Below are 14,584 nucleotides of genomic sequence, written 5' to 3'. Positions count from 1 at the left end.
GTGACGGTCACTTTTGAGCATTATGTTCACATGATTGAATGGTTTTTTCTTCCAGAAATTGAAGAAATTGGTGTGGGTGATGTCTGGTTCCAACAAGATGGTACCACAGCTCACATGGCATGAACATCGACAACCATGTTGCGCGAACACTTCCCCGATCATCTCATCTCTTTGAGGGGCAATCCCCAGTGGCCAGCAAGCTCACCATATTTAGCGCCATGTGACATTTTCATATCGGACTATCTCAAGTCCTTGGTGTATACCAATTGTCTGCAGACCCTGGCTGAGCTATGGAACAATATTCGTGTTACTATTGCCAACATCGACAGAGATAGGTTGGAAAAAGTGGACCAAAACTTCCGATTTCGACTCTCCAAAAGCATTGACCAGAAGGGAGGCCACCTTTCTGATATCATTTTCAAAACTTAATGGAATAAAACTTTAGATGTTACTTTTTGTAAAGAAAAAAGAATTAAATTGATGTCTCTTATACTTTCTGATTTATGAGTTTTTTAAATAAGGAAGTTCCCGCACCACATTCTGTATTATCTAGACAGTCTGACATACAAATAACATTGTTAGTAACTGTATTTTGACTGTTGTTCTATATTTGCTGAATTAAGTTGCTAATTAATAAATTGTGACAGTAATTTGACAGTTTTGCAACTATGGTGTCATTTGTTTACAAATTACAAGCCATTATACAGATTATATATACATTATTTGGCTGAGTGTATATCTGTATTTGCTATATGTCGCAGTAGTCTATGTTTATAGCAGTCGTAGCTGCTATTAATTTATAGGTGTTTATTGGCTAGATGTTTTTTATTTCATGTGAGTGCTTTTGTTTCTTCTGCTTAAAAAAAATTTGTACATTATAACATTCCCGTACATATTTTGTTGACACTCTTACATAATGTTTCCAGAGTATGTATATGAGCAGGAGTGTTAAGGTTTTCCAGTAGTATGCATCCGCTTTGGCAGTACACAGTGTTTTGAATTTATAGCTTTTCTTTTTTGAGTATCTCAGTAACATTTTTTAAATGGCAGTGATGTTTAAGATCCATCAGTTTGTTCAGTATGTCTTGTAGTTGGTTTCTTACGTGTGTATAAACTTAAAGTTCTCGAGAATGTTCATGAGAGGACCCTTTGATTCATGATAGGATCCATTGAAATTTTATGAAATACTTGCGTATGTCAGAGACTCAACACAATATGTATGAGACTTGTAATTTATGATTTTTTTTTTTTTTTTTTTTTTCGAAAAGTTAACAAAAGCATACACGTTAAAACAAAAAATGCCTACCCAATAAAAACCCATAAATTTGTAGCTCTTAAAATCATTATAAACATAAACTACTATGAACATACAGCAACCATAGATACACGTGCAACCAAATAATGTATATAACATGTGTACAACAGTGCTTATACTTTGTAAACATATGACATTGCAGCTGCAAAACTATCAAATTACTTCATAACAAATTAATCAGCACCTTAATTCAACAAATACTGAGTGACAGTCAAAATATAGTTGCCAACAATGTTATGTGTATGTCAGTCCACCTAGACAATATATATGTAAGTACTGCATGTCACTTGATAATGGCAATTTAGCCGAACCAGATCTATAGTGAAAGGGAAAGAAATAAAAAATAATATCACACAGCAACAAGGCTGGAATCTCCATATAAAACGTCAACAGTGCCTCCATGTTGATACCTGTTATCCTTGGCCACTAGGAGTCTCTCTCATATAGTCTGGCCAACCATGACTGGTCCACCTACACTATCGTGGCTGCCTTGCTAATACCTTCCATAGGCAATCATCACCAGGTGAAAAGCAGACTGCATGCTGATCTCCTATGCCACATCGTCACATGCCACTAATTCTCCAACTTCCCCCATCAACCAGCTGGGAATGGTTGCCTCCTCTCACCACCATCACCAGTTACCTGCTGTACACTGACAGTTTAACAGCATACATTTCCACTGCTTCAGCTACCTCTTATCATGCCGTAAATCCTTCCCACCTACCATGAGATGGTATTCTGTAATCCATTCAGTATACAAAATATTTTTATCCATCATTACACTGTATGTGTCCCCAACCACTTGCCACATAGAATGTGCCCCTGTGGAATATCCAGGTACAAAATCTGTCTTTTGCACCCATCTAGCACATCACATTCCAGTTGTGCCACATATATATCCTACCCTATTATAGAGTGTCATCTGAGAAATCAGCTGTGTTATAACTGGCTCTCCTGTATATTTTGCATGCACAGCTATTTATATGGCCGCAATTACCAACACTCAAATGAATGACCATCGCCAAAAATTGTGGGCAAGAGGAAAGGTAACCACCAATAGCAGAACTAGCTGCTGAGCACAACATGCTTATATTCAATAGTTGCTTCGCAGCCTGTGTCATCTCTATCTTTTTTTTTTTCCAATATCAGATTATGTAGTGGGTACTTGTCTTGCGTGACATCCTTCGATTCCCCACTCCCATCGCTGCAACCTCTGCTAACCCTGCACACATGCCTCCCACTTTACTCCATTCATTTACACTCTCATTTTTCTTCCTCTGTTTAGTCTCATGCCTCCTGGAACCAGTTAACAGCTTTCTGAACATCAGCACCAATCCTGAAGTGGTGGCCATCCAGGTGATTTTTTAGCGGTTGAAATAGGTGAAAATCGCTAGTGAGAGATCACAGCTGATGCAAGGTGCTGTGGCACAGTCCGTCGGAATTGCTGGACCAAATTAAGAGTAACCAAGGCTGCATGAAGTTGTGTGTTGCTGTGCAACAGTGTGGCACCATTTGAAAATAGTTCTGGTTGTCTCCTTTAAGCCAACTTTTGCAAACATTCCAGCATCACGAAGTTCTCTGCTTTATTTGTAACCTTCTTAATGAAAAATGCTTTTGTTTTGCTGAAGAATCTGCAGTACATTTTATGTAGAATGTTCAGTGATTCATTTTTTATGTTATCATATTGCACTTCATTTATTTCTTGCATGAATTACCTCTCCGGTCACAATTCCTCCCTCCCCCCTCCCCCCCTCCCTCTCTCCTCCTTCCCTCCCTCTCTCCCTCCCCCTTATCATTTGTGTTATTAAAATTGTTTCTCTAGTTGGCTTGTATAATGTCCTCCCATATTTTCTTTTTGCATCCACCAGCCTTTGTTACCATGCATAGTAGTAGTAGTAGTAGTAGTAGTAGTAGAAAACTGATCTGTCAGTGTGGAGTTTACTTCCCAGACATACAGTAGAAGGTATGTTTGATACTACATATACTCTTTCACTTTGATGGGTTTATCTATGTGTATTATTAGGTGGTACGTATGCTGCAGTTCAGTGTCGTACTACTGTTGGCTGTGTTGTCCCTTGTGTCTGTAGTCAAATCCCCGACAATATTTAAACTAACAATCTGTAAGTTCATGACCTGTAAGTTTAAACTGCTAGAGGACATTTTTATTTTACATAGTTACAAATCTAATGCGCAGCAGCTTTTGCGTGCATATATTGTTTCCCCTTCTGTGGTATTAAAACTTATTGCTTTGGCACATTTTGTGATACACATAGCATTTTTTCGGTTGATACTTAGCTAGAAGATATGGTAGCACCACCTTCTTTGTGTATTATTGTACAGTAGGTACTTACTTACAATTATGTGATTTTCAGTTACAAACCTCCATATGGTTTTCTTTTACTCCATATCTGCTACTAAAACTTTTGGCTTATACTCCTGTAGTATTACCTCTAGTTTATCTTTTTTTATTATTTATGTACTGAATGTACTGTTAAAGTATTCTAATTGTAGTCTTTAACTTGAATGCTCTCCCATTACTCTGTTACACTGTAATGAATATCATTTGTCTGCAGCACTAAAGCTGATCATTTCTTTTTGATGTATACTTGAATTACCAGAAAGATCTTTGGACCAGTAACTAGGAGTATACTGTGATTCTTCAGTGTCTCCTGCCATAATTCGTGACCAAAGAGTTCATGGATGAGTAACCGGATGTCATTTTCCAGTGGGCATAATATTTCAGCAAGTGACCTTGTTGCCATCATCAGATGCACAGAAGCTGATTGCCAAGGCACTGGTGCAGGGACTACATCTCCTTCACCCCCTCCTCCTGATCTAGCATTCTCTACTCAGTCAGTGCTCAGACATGTGCGTGTGTCCAGCATCTCATGTCCTCCTCCTTCCACTGCCGACTCACTCTGTCCGGGATTTATGTGCAAGGATGGGTGCTGTTAGCATCTCTGCTGTTTCTCTGCCTGCCAGTGAAGTATACTTGTGTGCTTTTTTCATATGTATGGTGCTCCAGGGTCTTTGTTTACTGACAGGATGCCTTAAAAATTCTCACTTAAAGCTCCAGGTCTCTTTGGTCTCAGGATACCACCACTAGCAGTACCTGTATTCTCTCTCATAGGTGCTGTAGATGTCAATCCATACTTACTTTCATTATCAGCAAGCAGGCTATTTGCTCTTCTGTTTAAGTTGTGAGACACATAAAAGGACAGACGGTTGGGGCTGCAGTCCACTGTTTCACATTTTGAGGTCTTGTGAGTAGTTTGACTTAAGGGCCTGGAAACTGTACACACAGAAATGGAGTGTTCTTTATTGATTATATGCACATATTTGGGTTGTGTGAGATTGTCTCTTTCCATTTAATTGCTTGCAGTGATTTGTGTAGTGTTGCCTGGCTGTGTTATTTGTAGGAAGGCTGGGCCGATTTGCTATAGAATCTATGTGCTTTCTTAATTTCTTCATTTAAACAGAAAACCTTGCAAAGCCCTGTCTTGGGGACAATTAATTGATGCTTAACTAGAACATAGAGTATTTCACATAAACAGTGAGCATCTTTATCTAGTGCATTTAGTAGGTATCATTTGATTCAGCTGTTACAAGAATACACTGGATACCAGGATCAATGCTAGTTCACCTTGAGGTCTCTCTGTTTCACAAAACTTACTGCCTCAACATACTGTCTCATAACACATAGTTTCAGCAGTACTTCTGTTGCTATTTGCCAATATAACTGTGTTGTGATTATGTTTTCTTGTTTTCCTGGAAGTTGCTTCTGCAGTGTTGTTGAATTTTTCAAGATATGAATACTGTCTTGTTGCTATTGATTTGACAAGATATTGGTTTACCATTGCTATCAACATATACAAATGCTTAGTTCTTCTTTAGTGAGCTTCCTTTTGCCTCTGTGTCTAGACTTGGTGCACTTTTTGTTTTTGGAGTCTCAACACAGAGTTTTTGCAGTTATACGTTTTCTTTGTAGGACTAAAATTTATTTTATGAACTCAAAACTTATGTTTTCTCTCTTAGCTCAAACAGTATTCCTTGTAAGTTATCGACTTCTTCAACTAAACAACTGTTATTCTTCATTTTAGTATAATGTTTATGTTTTGATTTCTGTACTTTGTCCAGTAACTAAGAAGTAAGTTCATTTCTGTCAAATTTGAGGCTCAGTTCATTTTCACGGCACCCATGACACAACCATGTTTTCTTTTACTAACATCTGTCCATCTATAGTGATGTACCATTTTGCTTTTTAATCCTAATACATCTTTTGCAGCTTGTTCTCTGCAGTAGCTATAGTTCAGATTTATCATTTCTGTTACATTTACTATACAATGTGGATGTCACACATCTGACCTCTTGATTATAATTTATCATTATTACACTGATAACTGTATCAACTTTTTTAATCATTAAAATGAGAAAATGCATTTTTTATCATACTTTTCATTGAAATTTGTGCTCATTTCTCACTTGTAATAGTTTTTAGGTTTATTAGCAGAATTACCATGCTAGGTGAATATGAACAAGAGAATTACAATGTCAACAATATTAGGAAAAGAATGGATTGCTGCTTATGTAAAGCTGATGTGTTGAGTTGCAGACAGGCACAATGATAAGACTGTTATACATTTAGCTTTCGGCCAAAGGCTTTTGCAAAAAAGTACACACACACACACACACACACACACACACACACACACACACACACAAGCAAGCACACTTCATGCACACATGTCGGTTACCACTGGCAGTTCTGACCGGAATGTGGCTGTCACATGAATAGCAATCTGGAGGGGGCAGGAAAGGGGAGGGGAAGGGAAAGTGATAGAAGGGGAGGAGGGGCAGAGCATGCAGGGACTAGATGTCAGGGGCAGCATCAGGAGGCTGTGGGGCACTGAGGTGGGGAAGACAGAGTGAAAAATGAGAGAAGTGAGGGAAGATTGGTGGGTGTGTTGGCAGGGGGTGGCATACACAGAGGGTGGACAATAGGAAGAAAGAATAGGAAGGAGGGGTTGGAAACTGTTGGATGGAGAGTGTGGGGACAGTATGTTATTGTAGGTTGAGACTGGGATGATTATGTGATTGGAGAATGTGTTGTAAGGATAACTCCAATCTGTGCAGTTCAGAAAATGTTGTGGTGGAGGGAAAGATCCGGAAGGCTCGGTTAGTGTAGCAGCCATTGAAATCAAGCCTGTTATGCTCAGCTGCATGATGTGCCACAGGGTGGTCTACTTTGCTCGTGGCCACGTTTTGGCAGTGGTCGCACATCCTGGTGGATAGCTAGTTAGTACTCATACCAGTACAAAAAGCTGATTGCAGCAGAGGTGGTAAATGACATAGCTGCTTTGACAGATGGCCTGGCCTCTGTTGGTGTAGGATAAGCCTGTGAGAGGACTGGAATAAGAGGTGTTGGGTGTATGGATTGGACAGGTCTTGCACCTGGCTCTTCCACAGGGATGTTATCCTGTGGCGAGGGGCTGGGATTGGGAGTGGCAAAGCGATGGACTAGGATGCTGTTGAGATTAGGTGTTTTAGGAGGGATGGCAAGGGATCTCTGGTAGGATGCCCCTCATTTCAGGGCATGAAGATAGTTAATCTAACCCTGGTTAAGGATGTGGGTCAGTTGTTCCAGTCAGGAGTGGTACTGGGTGATGAAGGGGGCACTCCTTTGTGGCTGATTCTTGGGAGCAGTGCAAGTGTTGGGGGTGTGAGGGGAAGTGTCACAGGAGACCTGTTTGTGGACTAAGTCTGGGGTATAGTGCCTGTCTTTGAAGGACTTGGTGAGACTCTCAGCTTCTGGGCAAGGGAGTTTCTGTCGTAGCAGATACACCATCCCCAGGTGGACAGGCTACATGGGAGAGATTTTTTGGTGTTGCAGGAATGTCAGCTGTTGAAATGCAGGTACTTTTATTGATGGGTTTAATGTGCACAGAAGTGTGGATGAGGCTATCAGAGAGGAGGTGGTCAACATCCAGGAAGGTGGCATGCTTGTTTGAGGAAGACGAGGTGAAGCAGATGGAAGAGATGATGATGTGGTTGTGTGGAGGAATGAGGATAAGATGTCTTGACCCTGAGTTCAGACCATGAAGATATCATCAGTGAACCAAAACCAGACCACATGTTTTGGATTCTGGGAGACTGGAAGGTGTGCTCTAGATGACCCCTAAATAGGTTGGTGCAGGAGGGTGCCATGCAGCTGCCCCTGGCAGTGCCTCAGATTTGTTTGTATAACTTCGCTTCAAAGGAGAACTAGTTGTGTGTTAGAATGAAGTTAGTAAGGTGTATAAGGAGTGAGGTAATAAGTTTGGAGTCTGAAGGACATTGGAAAGGTAGTGCTTAAAAGTGACAAGACCGCTTTGTTGGCATATAGGTAAGTGGTGTCAATAGTGATGAATAGGGATCCTGAAAGTAAAGAGCGGAGATGGGGGAGAGCCGGTGAAGGAAGTGGTTGGTATCTTTGATGTGGGAGGCTAGATTTCGTACAGTTGGTTAGGGGGTGTTGGTCAGTGATGACCAAAATTCATTTAATGGCAGCACAATAACCAGCTACAGTGGGACATCCAGGGACTGTTGGGTTTGTCATTTTGGGGGAATATGTAGAAGGTGTGTGTGTGTGTGTGTGTGTGTGTGTGTGTGTGTGTGTGTGTGTGTGTGTGTGTGTGTGTGTTGGGGGGGGGGTGTCAGAGAGTGAGAAGAGAAATGGGTTCAGGGGAGAGGTTCTGTGAAGGCCTAAGGCAAGGATTGGAGGTTATGATGGACTTCTGGGATGGGATCACTGTAGCAGAGTGTATTGGTGAAGGAATTGGATAATTGCCAGGGGACTTTTGCCAGGTAGTCCCTGTGATTCCTAACAACAGTGGTGGAATCTTTGTCTGCAGATAGGATGAATTGGTCAGGATTTGTTCTGAGGCTGTGTATGGCCACCCTTTTGTTCTGCTGAAAAGTTGGAGTTTGTAGGAAGGGACCTGTGGAGGGATTGTGAGGCCAGGTTGGAAGTAAGTAATTCCTGTAAGGTGGGTAGGGGGGGGGGGGGGGGGGAGGAGGATCCCAGTTTGATGGTGATTTGAACTGGTAGAGGCAAGGTTCAATGTTGGAAATAGCTTGGGTTTGGTTGGAGGGATGCTGTACATGGCACTCTTGTCATGCCACCTATAATCCCTGCACACTCCACCAGACAGTGCTCTTCTCCCCCCCCCCCCCCCCCCCCTCCCAACTGCACCTGCTATTCCTTACCCTTCGCCACCCCGCTCGAGATTGCTGCTTCAATTTAGTGTGACAGTTACATACAGGACCGAGTCGAGTTGCTGGAGATGGCGGTCATGTGTGCCTAAGGAGCTGTGTGTGTGTGTGTGTGTGTGTGTGTGTGTGTGTGTGTGTGTTCTGTTTTCTTTTACGAAGAAGGCTGCAGCTAAAAGCTAAATGTGTTTCTGTAATTTTGTTGTGCCTGTCTGCAACTCATTGTGTCGTCTTTAGGGTGAGAAGGAATCTAGCCTTTTCGTAATACCTTTGATATTAGACTTTCCATTTATAGAGAATTAGAGTGGCTTTTTAACTTATTGAAATTATTGATTAATACTGCCTTTTTCATTTAAGGCAGGCTGGTCAGTAAATTAGGAAATGTAGGCATCATAATATTTTTGCTACAAACTTTATATATCACAATGTAATTGTTAAGTAGGTGATAATTTAAGATTCTGTGTGGTAATGTGATATGCTGTTTGTGACAAAGTGTTGAAATTTCTTTTAATGCTTTCAGAGACAATGACTGCAAATCATCCTCAGGGAATCCACATTCCATCAATTTTTGTTAGTGATGCAACTGGCACATCACTGAAAAACAGATATCTTTTTAAATATGGTTATTTATATTGTCATTACTGATGACATTCCTTTCAACATAAGTGCCACTCTGCTGTTGCCTTTTGCCATTATTGTGGGCTCTGCTTCTTGATTATGCTTATCATCATGGTAAGTGAAAACACATAAATTAGTAATTATAGTGAGAGTAAAAGATCATATGGCTTGAAAAAGACGACCATTCATTATATAGAGGTGGTGTTGCCACAGTAAATAAATGCATAAACAAAGCATCGATGACTGCTAAAGTGCATCTCTCTTCAGATTACCTACGCATGTAACTCCCTATCCTTTCTCCCCCCCCCCCCCCCCCCCCCAAACACACACTCACACTCACTCTTATTCTCCTGCTGCCCTTCCTTCTGCGACACCCACTGCGCCCTACAATTACCAGATGTATAGGAAAAGAAATAAACAGAAGAGTAGAGTTGGACTGAAGTGCTTTTTGTATACATTTTCAAAACCAAGCTTAAAATTGTCTTAAAAGGAAATTTTACTATTAGTGTGTATTAGCAGTTATGACGTACAGCAGTCAAACTTGGATTTTTATACGCAAGCCATTTGAAACTGAGGGTTACACAGTAAGTGACGGAGGAGCAAGGGTGAAGGGGGGTACATTGTAGAAATTTGCTAGACAATGAAGAGTAACAAAAGAATTGGGGAACATAATTCAGTGGAAGTGGGTGGGACAAATAGTTGATTGGTGAACCACAGAGGTTCTTTTTTGGATTCCATGAGAAAGGAAAGTTAACAACCTAATGGAAGAGGAGTTGATAACGCAGGAAAATCTATAGGAACAGCACTGAAGTCTGTACGTGAACATCATCCTATTGTGTTAATAGCTGCTGTTGATAATGTTGGTCTGTAGTGTGTGCAATGTGATATCGTGGATTACATCTGTTATTTCAATGTAAAATTACTTTGCTGCTGTCCATGAATCATTCAGTTTTCCAGTCATGATGTGCTTTATACTTGATTTGCTCAAGAACAATGAGGCTATTAGGAATCTGAATAAAGCTTTCTGAATCATGTTACACATATGTCTTTGCAGTTTTAATTATGCTTCAAATCTTATTACATTTGAAATAAACCATAATTTTCAGATTGTGTGCAATGAAAGACCTAAGAATAGGCTCAGCTCAACTGCAATACTCCCCAATTTTGTCTTCAATATTTGTCTTTCATATATAATTATTAACTTAGTCATTGAACTTCACACAGTCCTGAGGATGCTGAAGCAGGAAAGGGGGTACTTGAGTGATGGAATTCCTCATCTATATTTATTCTTTTAATGTTGTGCATTTCATCCGATGCTTGAAACCTGCGAGACAGCTTAGTCCCTAAAATTCAAGATATTCTTTTCTAATTATGTCAACAAGAAGTGACAGGCCATTATTCTGGTACCTGGTCATGTGAGAGTGCAAGAGAGTGATGCACAGGTGAAGCAGACTATTGTGGAGCAGACTGTGACACAGTGAGACTTGGATGGAATTACTTTTTTGTTTAGACTGTGTTAGTGGATTAACACATCTTTCAGGGCAATGAATGAATGCTGCAATTTGCATGAAAATCTATGAGACAAGGCAGCCATTTGGACGCACATTTGATAATTTTTCTTATGCCTTGACCACACTTTTATTTTTCCACCTACCTTATGTATTTGACTTTACATCGTTTTCAAAGGCTACAAAATACAACATAAAACTGGTATCAGAAGATATGAAAATATGATACAATTTCAACATTAACAAGAGACATATTACAACAACAAGAATGTGGCTTCCTAGGTTACCAGTGTTACATCAGTTATACAAAATTGTTCATAGATACATTGTATCACATCAACGTTCTTGATTACGAGACAAGTGCAAACATCTACAAAGGGAAAATTTTGGAAGCGAAGTGGACTAAACTGCTAGGTAGCACTGGGTACGTGTACACATTGCAATTTGTTTCTGTTTACAACCACAATTTTGCTTTAATCAGAAAGCATGGAAACCATTTTACAATATCTTACAAAAAGGTATTACTTTACAAAACAATGTGTAACAGTTTTTTTTTGTAATTAATACATTGTAAGAATAAACTGACTGGTGCTGGGGCCAACTGTCTGTTAACTAAAAAGTCTCTTGTTTTTTCGCACAACTTACAGCACATAAATCCCTATCATCAGTAAAAATTCATAAATATCTGATAAACACTAAAATTATAGGGATTACTAGAGGATTGTTAGGGAATTGGTTAAAGTTGGCACACTTAAGATAACTTACATAAGAACTTCTGTATGGTTGTATGACCATAAACTGTTTTCTGTGAATAACAAACAGTGTAGATCGCCATGACGCAGGTAAAGAAGGGGGAGGGGGTAAAGGGGTTCACAATATTAGTCTTGACATATTAAAAATCCTGTAAAACTGTTTGTAATACTGTGATTACAAAAGATTGTAAAATAAGAACTGAAATAAAATAATATGAGAGCATTGTGAATGTGCTAGGGTAGCTAAATTGTATCATATTTTCATATCTTCTGATAACAGTTTTATGTTATATTTTGTAAACTTTGAAAATGATGTAAAGCCGAAACACGGATTGCTGGAAAAATAAAAGTGTGGTCAAGACCTAAGAAAAGTTACCAAAAATCAATGAATGGTTAAGGTTCTGTAGCCTATGAAAACACATTTTGCTTTCTTTCAACTGAGAATATGGAGTGAAGTTCATTTGACTTGCTTCCATACAGGAGTCACACTTTTGTGTTACGTTGTATTTTATTGATCCTGTTTCCTACAAAAGCAGCTTAGCTGTGTAAGATATTGGACAAGTCAGTTTGCAAGTATAGAGGTGAAAGTGATTTTGATGCACATTTATTTAAAATTATAAATAATACATTTCATACATTGAATATTTGTAGAGTACATTTCATGAATTTAAATGTTCTTCACTGGAGTAAAAGCAATGATGCTGTAAATAAGACTTTAAAGATTTTGGCATCTGTAATTGCTTTTATGCTTTTGGGAAGTTTGTTATAAAGTTTGACACCCATGTGGAAAGTACTGTTTTGCTACAGGGATGTGCTGATTTGGTTCATGAGTAAGTTTCTGTTTTGTCTGATAAAGTGATTATGAATATCAGTCTTTAGCAATCTACTGCCCATACCTATTACATTTTTTTTAAGGAATATAAGGGTTTTCATCTGATGTGCAAGATGTACGAGACAAAAGAAATACCCTGACTTCAAGAAGAATGTTGTAATTCTAGTTCCAAAACATTAGTTGCTGACGGGTGTGAAAATTACTGAATTATCATTTCAGTAAGCCGTGGTTGCAAAATACTAGCACAAATTCTTCACAGAAGAATGGCAAGCCAATGTACATTTATAGCATTTGCAGACTTTGAGAAAGCTTTTGACAATGTCGACTGGAATACTGTCTTTGAAATTATGAAGGTAGCAGGGGTACAATACGGAGAGCAAAGGGTTATTTACAACTTCTTCTGAAACCAAAGGCAGTTAATATAAGTCGAGGAGCATGAAAGGGAAACAGTGGTTAAGAAGAGAGTGAGGGAGGGTTGTAGCCTATCCCTCATATTATTCAATCTGTATAATGAGCAACCAATAAAGGAAACCAAAGAAAAATTTGGAATAGGAATTAAAGTTCAGGGAAAAGAAGGGGCAAAAAAGTTGAGGTTTGCTGATGACATTGTAATTCTGTCACATACAGCAAATGACTTGGAAGAGCAGTGTCTTAAAAGCAGGATATAAAATGAACATCAGCAAAAGCAAAACGAGGATAATGGAATGTAGTCGAATTAAATCGGGTGATGCTAAGGGAATCAGATTAGGGAACGAGACACTAAAAGTAGTAGATAAGTTTTGCTATTTGGGCAGCAAAATAACTGAAGATGGCTACAATAGAGAGGATATAAAATGTAGGCTGGCGATGGCAAGAAAAGCATTTCTGAAGAAGAGAAATCTGGTAGCGCTGAATATAGATTTGAGTGTTAGGAAGTGTTTTCTGGAGTTATTTGTCTGGCGTGTAGCCATGTATCGAAGTGAAACATGACGATAAACAATTTAGATAAAAAGAGAATAGAAGCTTCTGAAATGTGGTCCTTCAGAAGAATGCTGAAGATTAGTTGGGTGTTTCGCGTAACTAATGAGGAAGTATTGAATAGAATTGAGGGGGACAAGAAATTTGTGGCACAACTTGACCAAAATAAGGGATCAGTTGATAGGACACATTCTGAGACATCAAGGGATCACCAATTTAGTTTTGGAGGGAAGAGTAGGGGGTACAAATCGTAGAGAGAGACCAAGAGATGAATGCAGTAAGCAGAATCAGAAGGAAGTAGGTTGCAGTAGTTATTCGGAGATGAAGAGGCTCGAATAGGATAGAGTAGCATGGAGAGCTGCATCAAACCAAACTTCGGACTGAAGAGCACAACAACAACAACAACAACAACAACATTAACAATGGTTTCCATAAATGCTTCAGAGCATAGGAGAGAAAGTAGAGGCATTGAGTAGTTGACTAGCTCACCTGTGCACGTGCCTACATGATCCCCCCCACCCCTCCACACACACACACACACACACACACACACACACACACACACACACACACGTATGCCTACATGGCACTTGCGGGACACAACATGCCTGTGTTGCATTTTGACAGGTGAATTAGGCTGGAGTGGGAGTTGTGTTGGTTGGTATGGGTAGAGGGAGAGGGGGCAGGGGAGGGCTTGGAGGATGTCAGCCAGTTTGACAGCAAGGAATACAGGAGGGAGGGGAGGCAAGTGCTTGGGCTAGGTATTTGATGGACGGTTATCGTAGAGGTGGAGGGGACTGTCACACGCTTAAAATGACATGGGGACGTGAATCTGGAGGGGATGGCAGGATGAAGGAAGGGAAAACTTTGGTGGAGGGTGTGGGGACAGGGCGTTACCGCAGATGGAGGCTAGGACGACTGTGGGACCAAAGGATATGTTGTAGGGATCCCCCCCCCCAATCTGCACAATTCAGAAAAGCTGGTGGTGGAGGGTAGGATCCAGAGGGCTCGGATGGTGAAGCAGCCATTGAATTCAAGCATTTTATGTTGAACTACACGTTGTACCACTGGGTGGTCACCTTTGTTCTTGGCAGCGGTTTGGTCATAGCCATTCATCGTGTTGGACAGCCAGTTAGTAGTCACAACAATATAAAAAGCTTTGCAGTATTTGCAGCAGAATTTGTAGTTGACATGGCTGCTTTCACAGGTGGTCTGGCCTCAGATGGGTAAGATAAGCATGTGATGGGGTGGGAAGGACCTTGGGTAGGTTGTATCTTGTTTAAGGCATGGTGAGAAATAATCAAAGCCCTGATGAAGGATATGGTTCTGTTGTTCCAGTCCAGGATGATATTGA

The 14,584-nt window shown here is 40.1% G+C and overlaps 1 protein-coding gene across 1 annotated transcript in view; it reads left to right on the top strand.

Moving 5' to 3' along the window:
• Window positions 1-14,584, top strand: part of LOC124775070 (E3 ubiquitin-protein ligase RNF13) — a 115,191-nt gene that overhangs the window by 62,022 nt on the left and 38,585 nt on the right. Inside the window, 3 exon segments of the mRNA XM_047249873.1 lie at window positions 9,084-9,190; window positions 9,192-9,264; window positions 9,267-9,295. Coding sequence (XP_047105829.1) covers window positions 9,084-9,190; window positions 9,192-9,264; window positions 9,267-9,295 — 209 coding nt within the window.

The sequence above is a fragment of the Schistocerca piceifrons genome, chromosome 2 (genome assembly GCF_021461385.2).
Source record: "Schistocerca piceifrons isolate TAMUIC-IGC-003096 chromosome 2, iqSchPice1.1, whole genome shotgun sequence".
NCBI lineage: Eukaryota > Metazoa > Arthropoda > Insecta > Orthoptera > Acrididae > Schistocerca > Schistocerca piceifrons.
The sequence above is the reverse complement of the archived record's forward strand: the minus strand, read 5'-3'. Positions and strand labels throughout refer to the sequence as shown.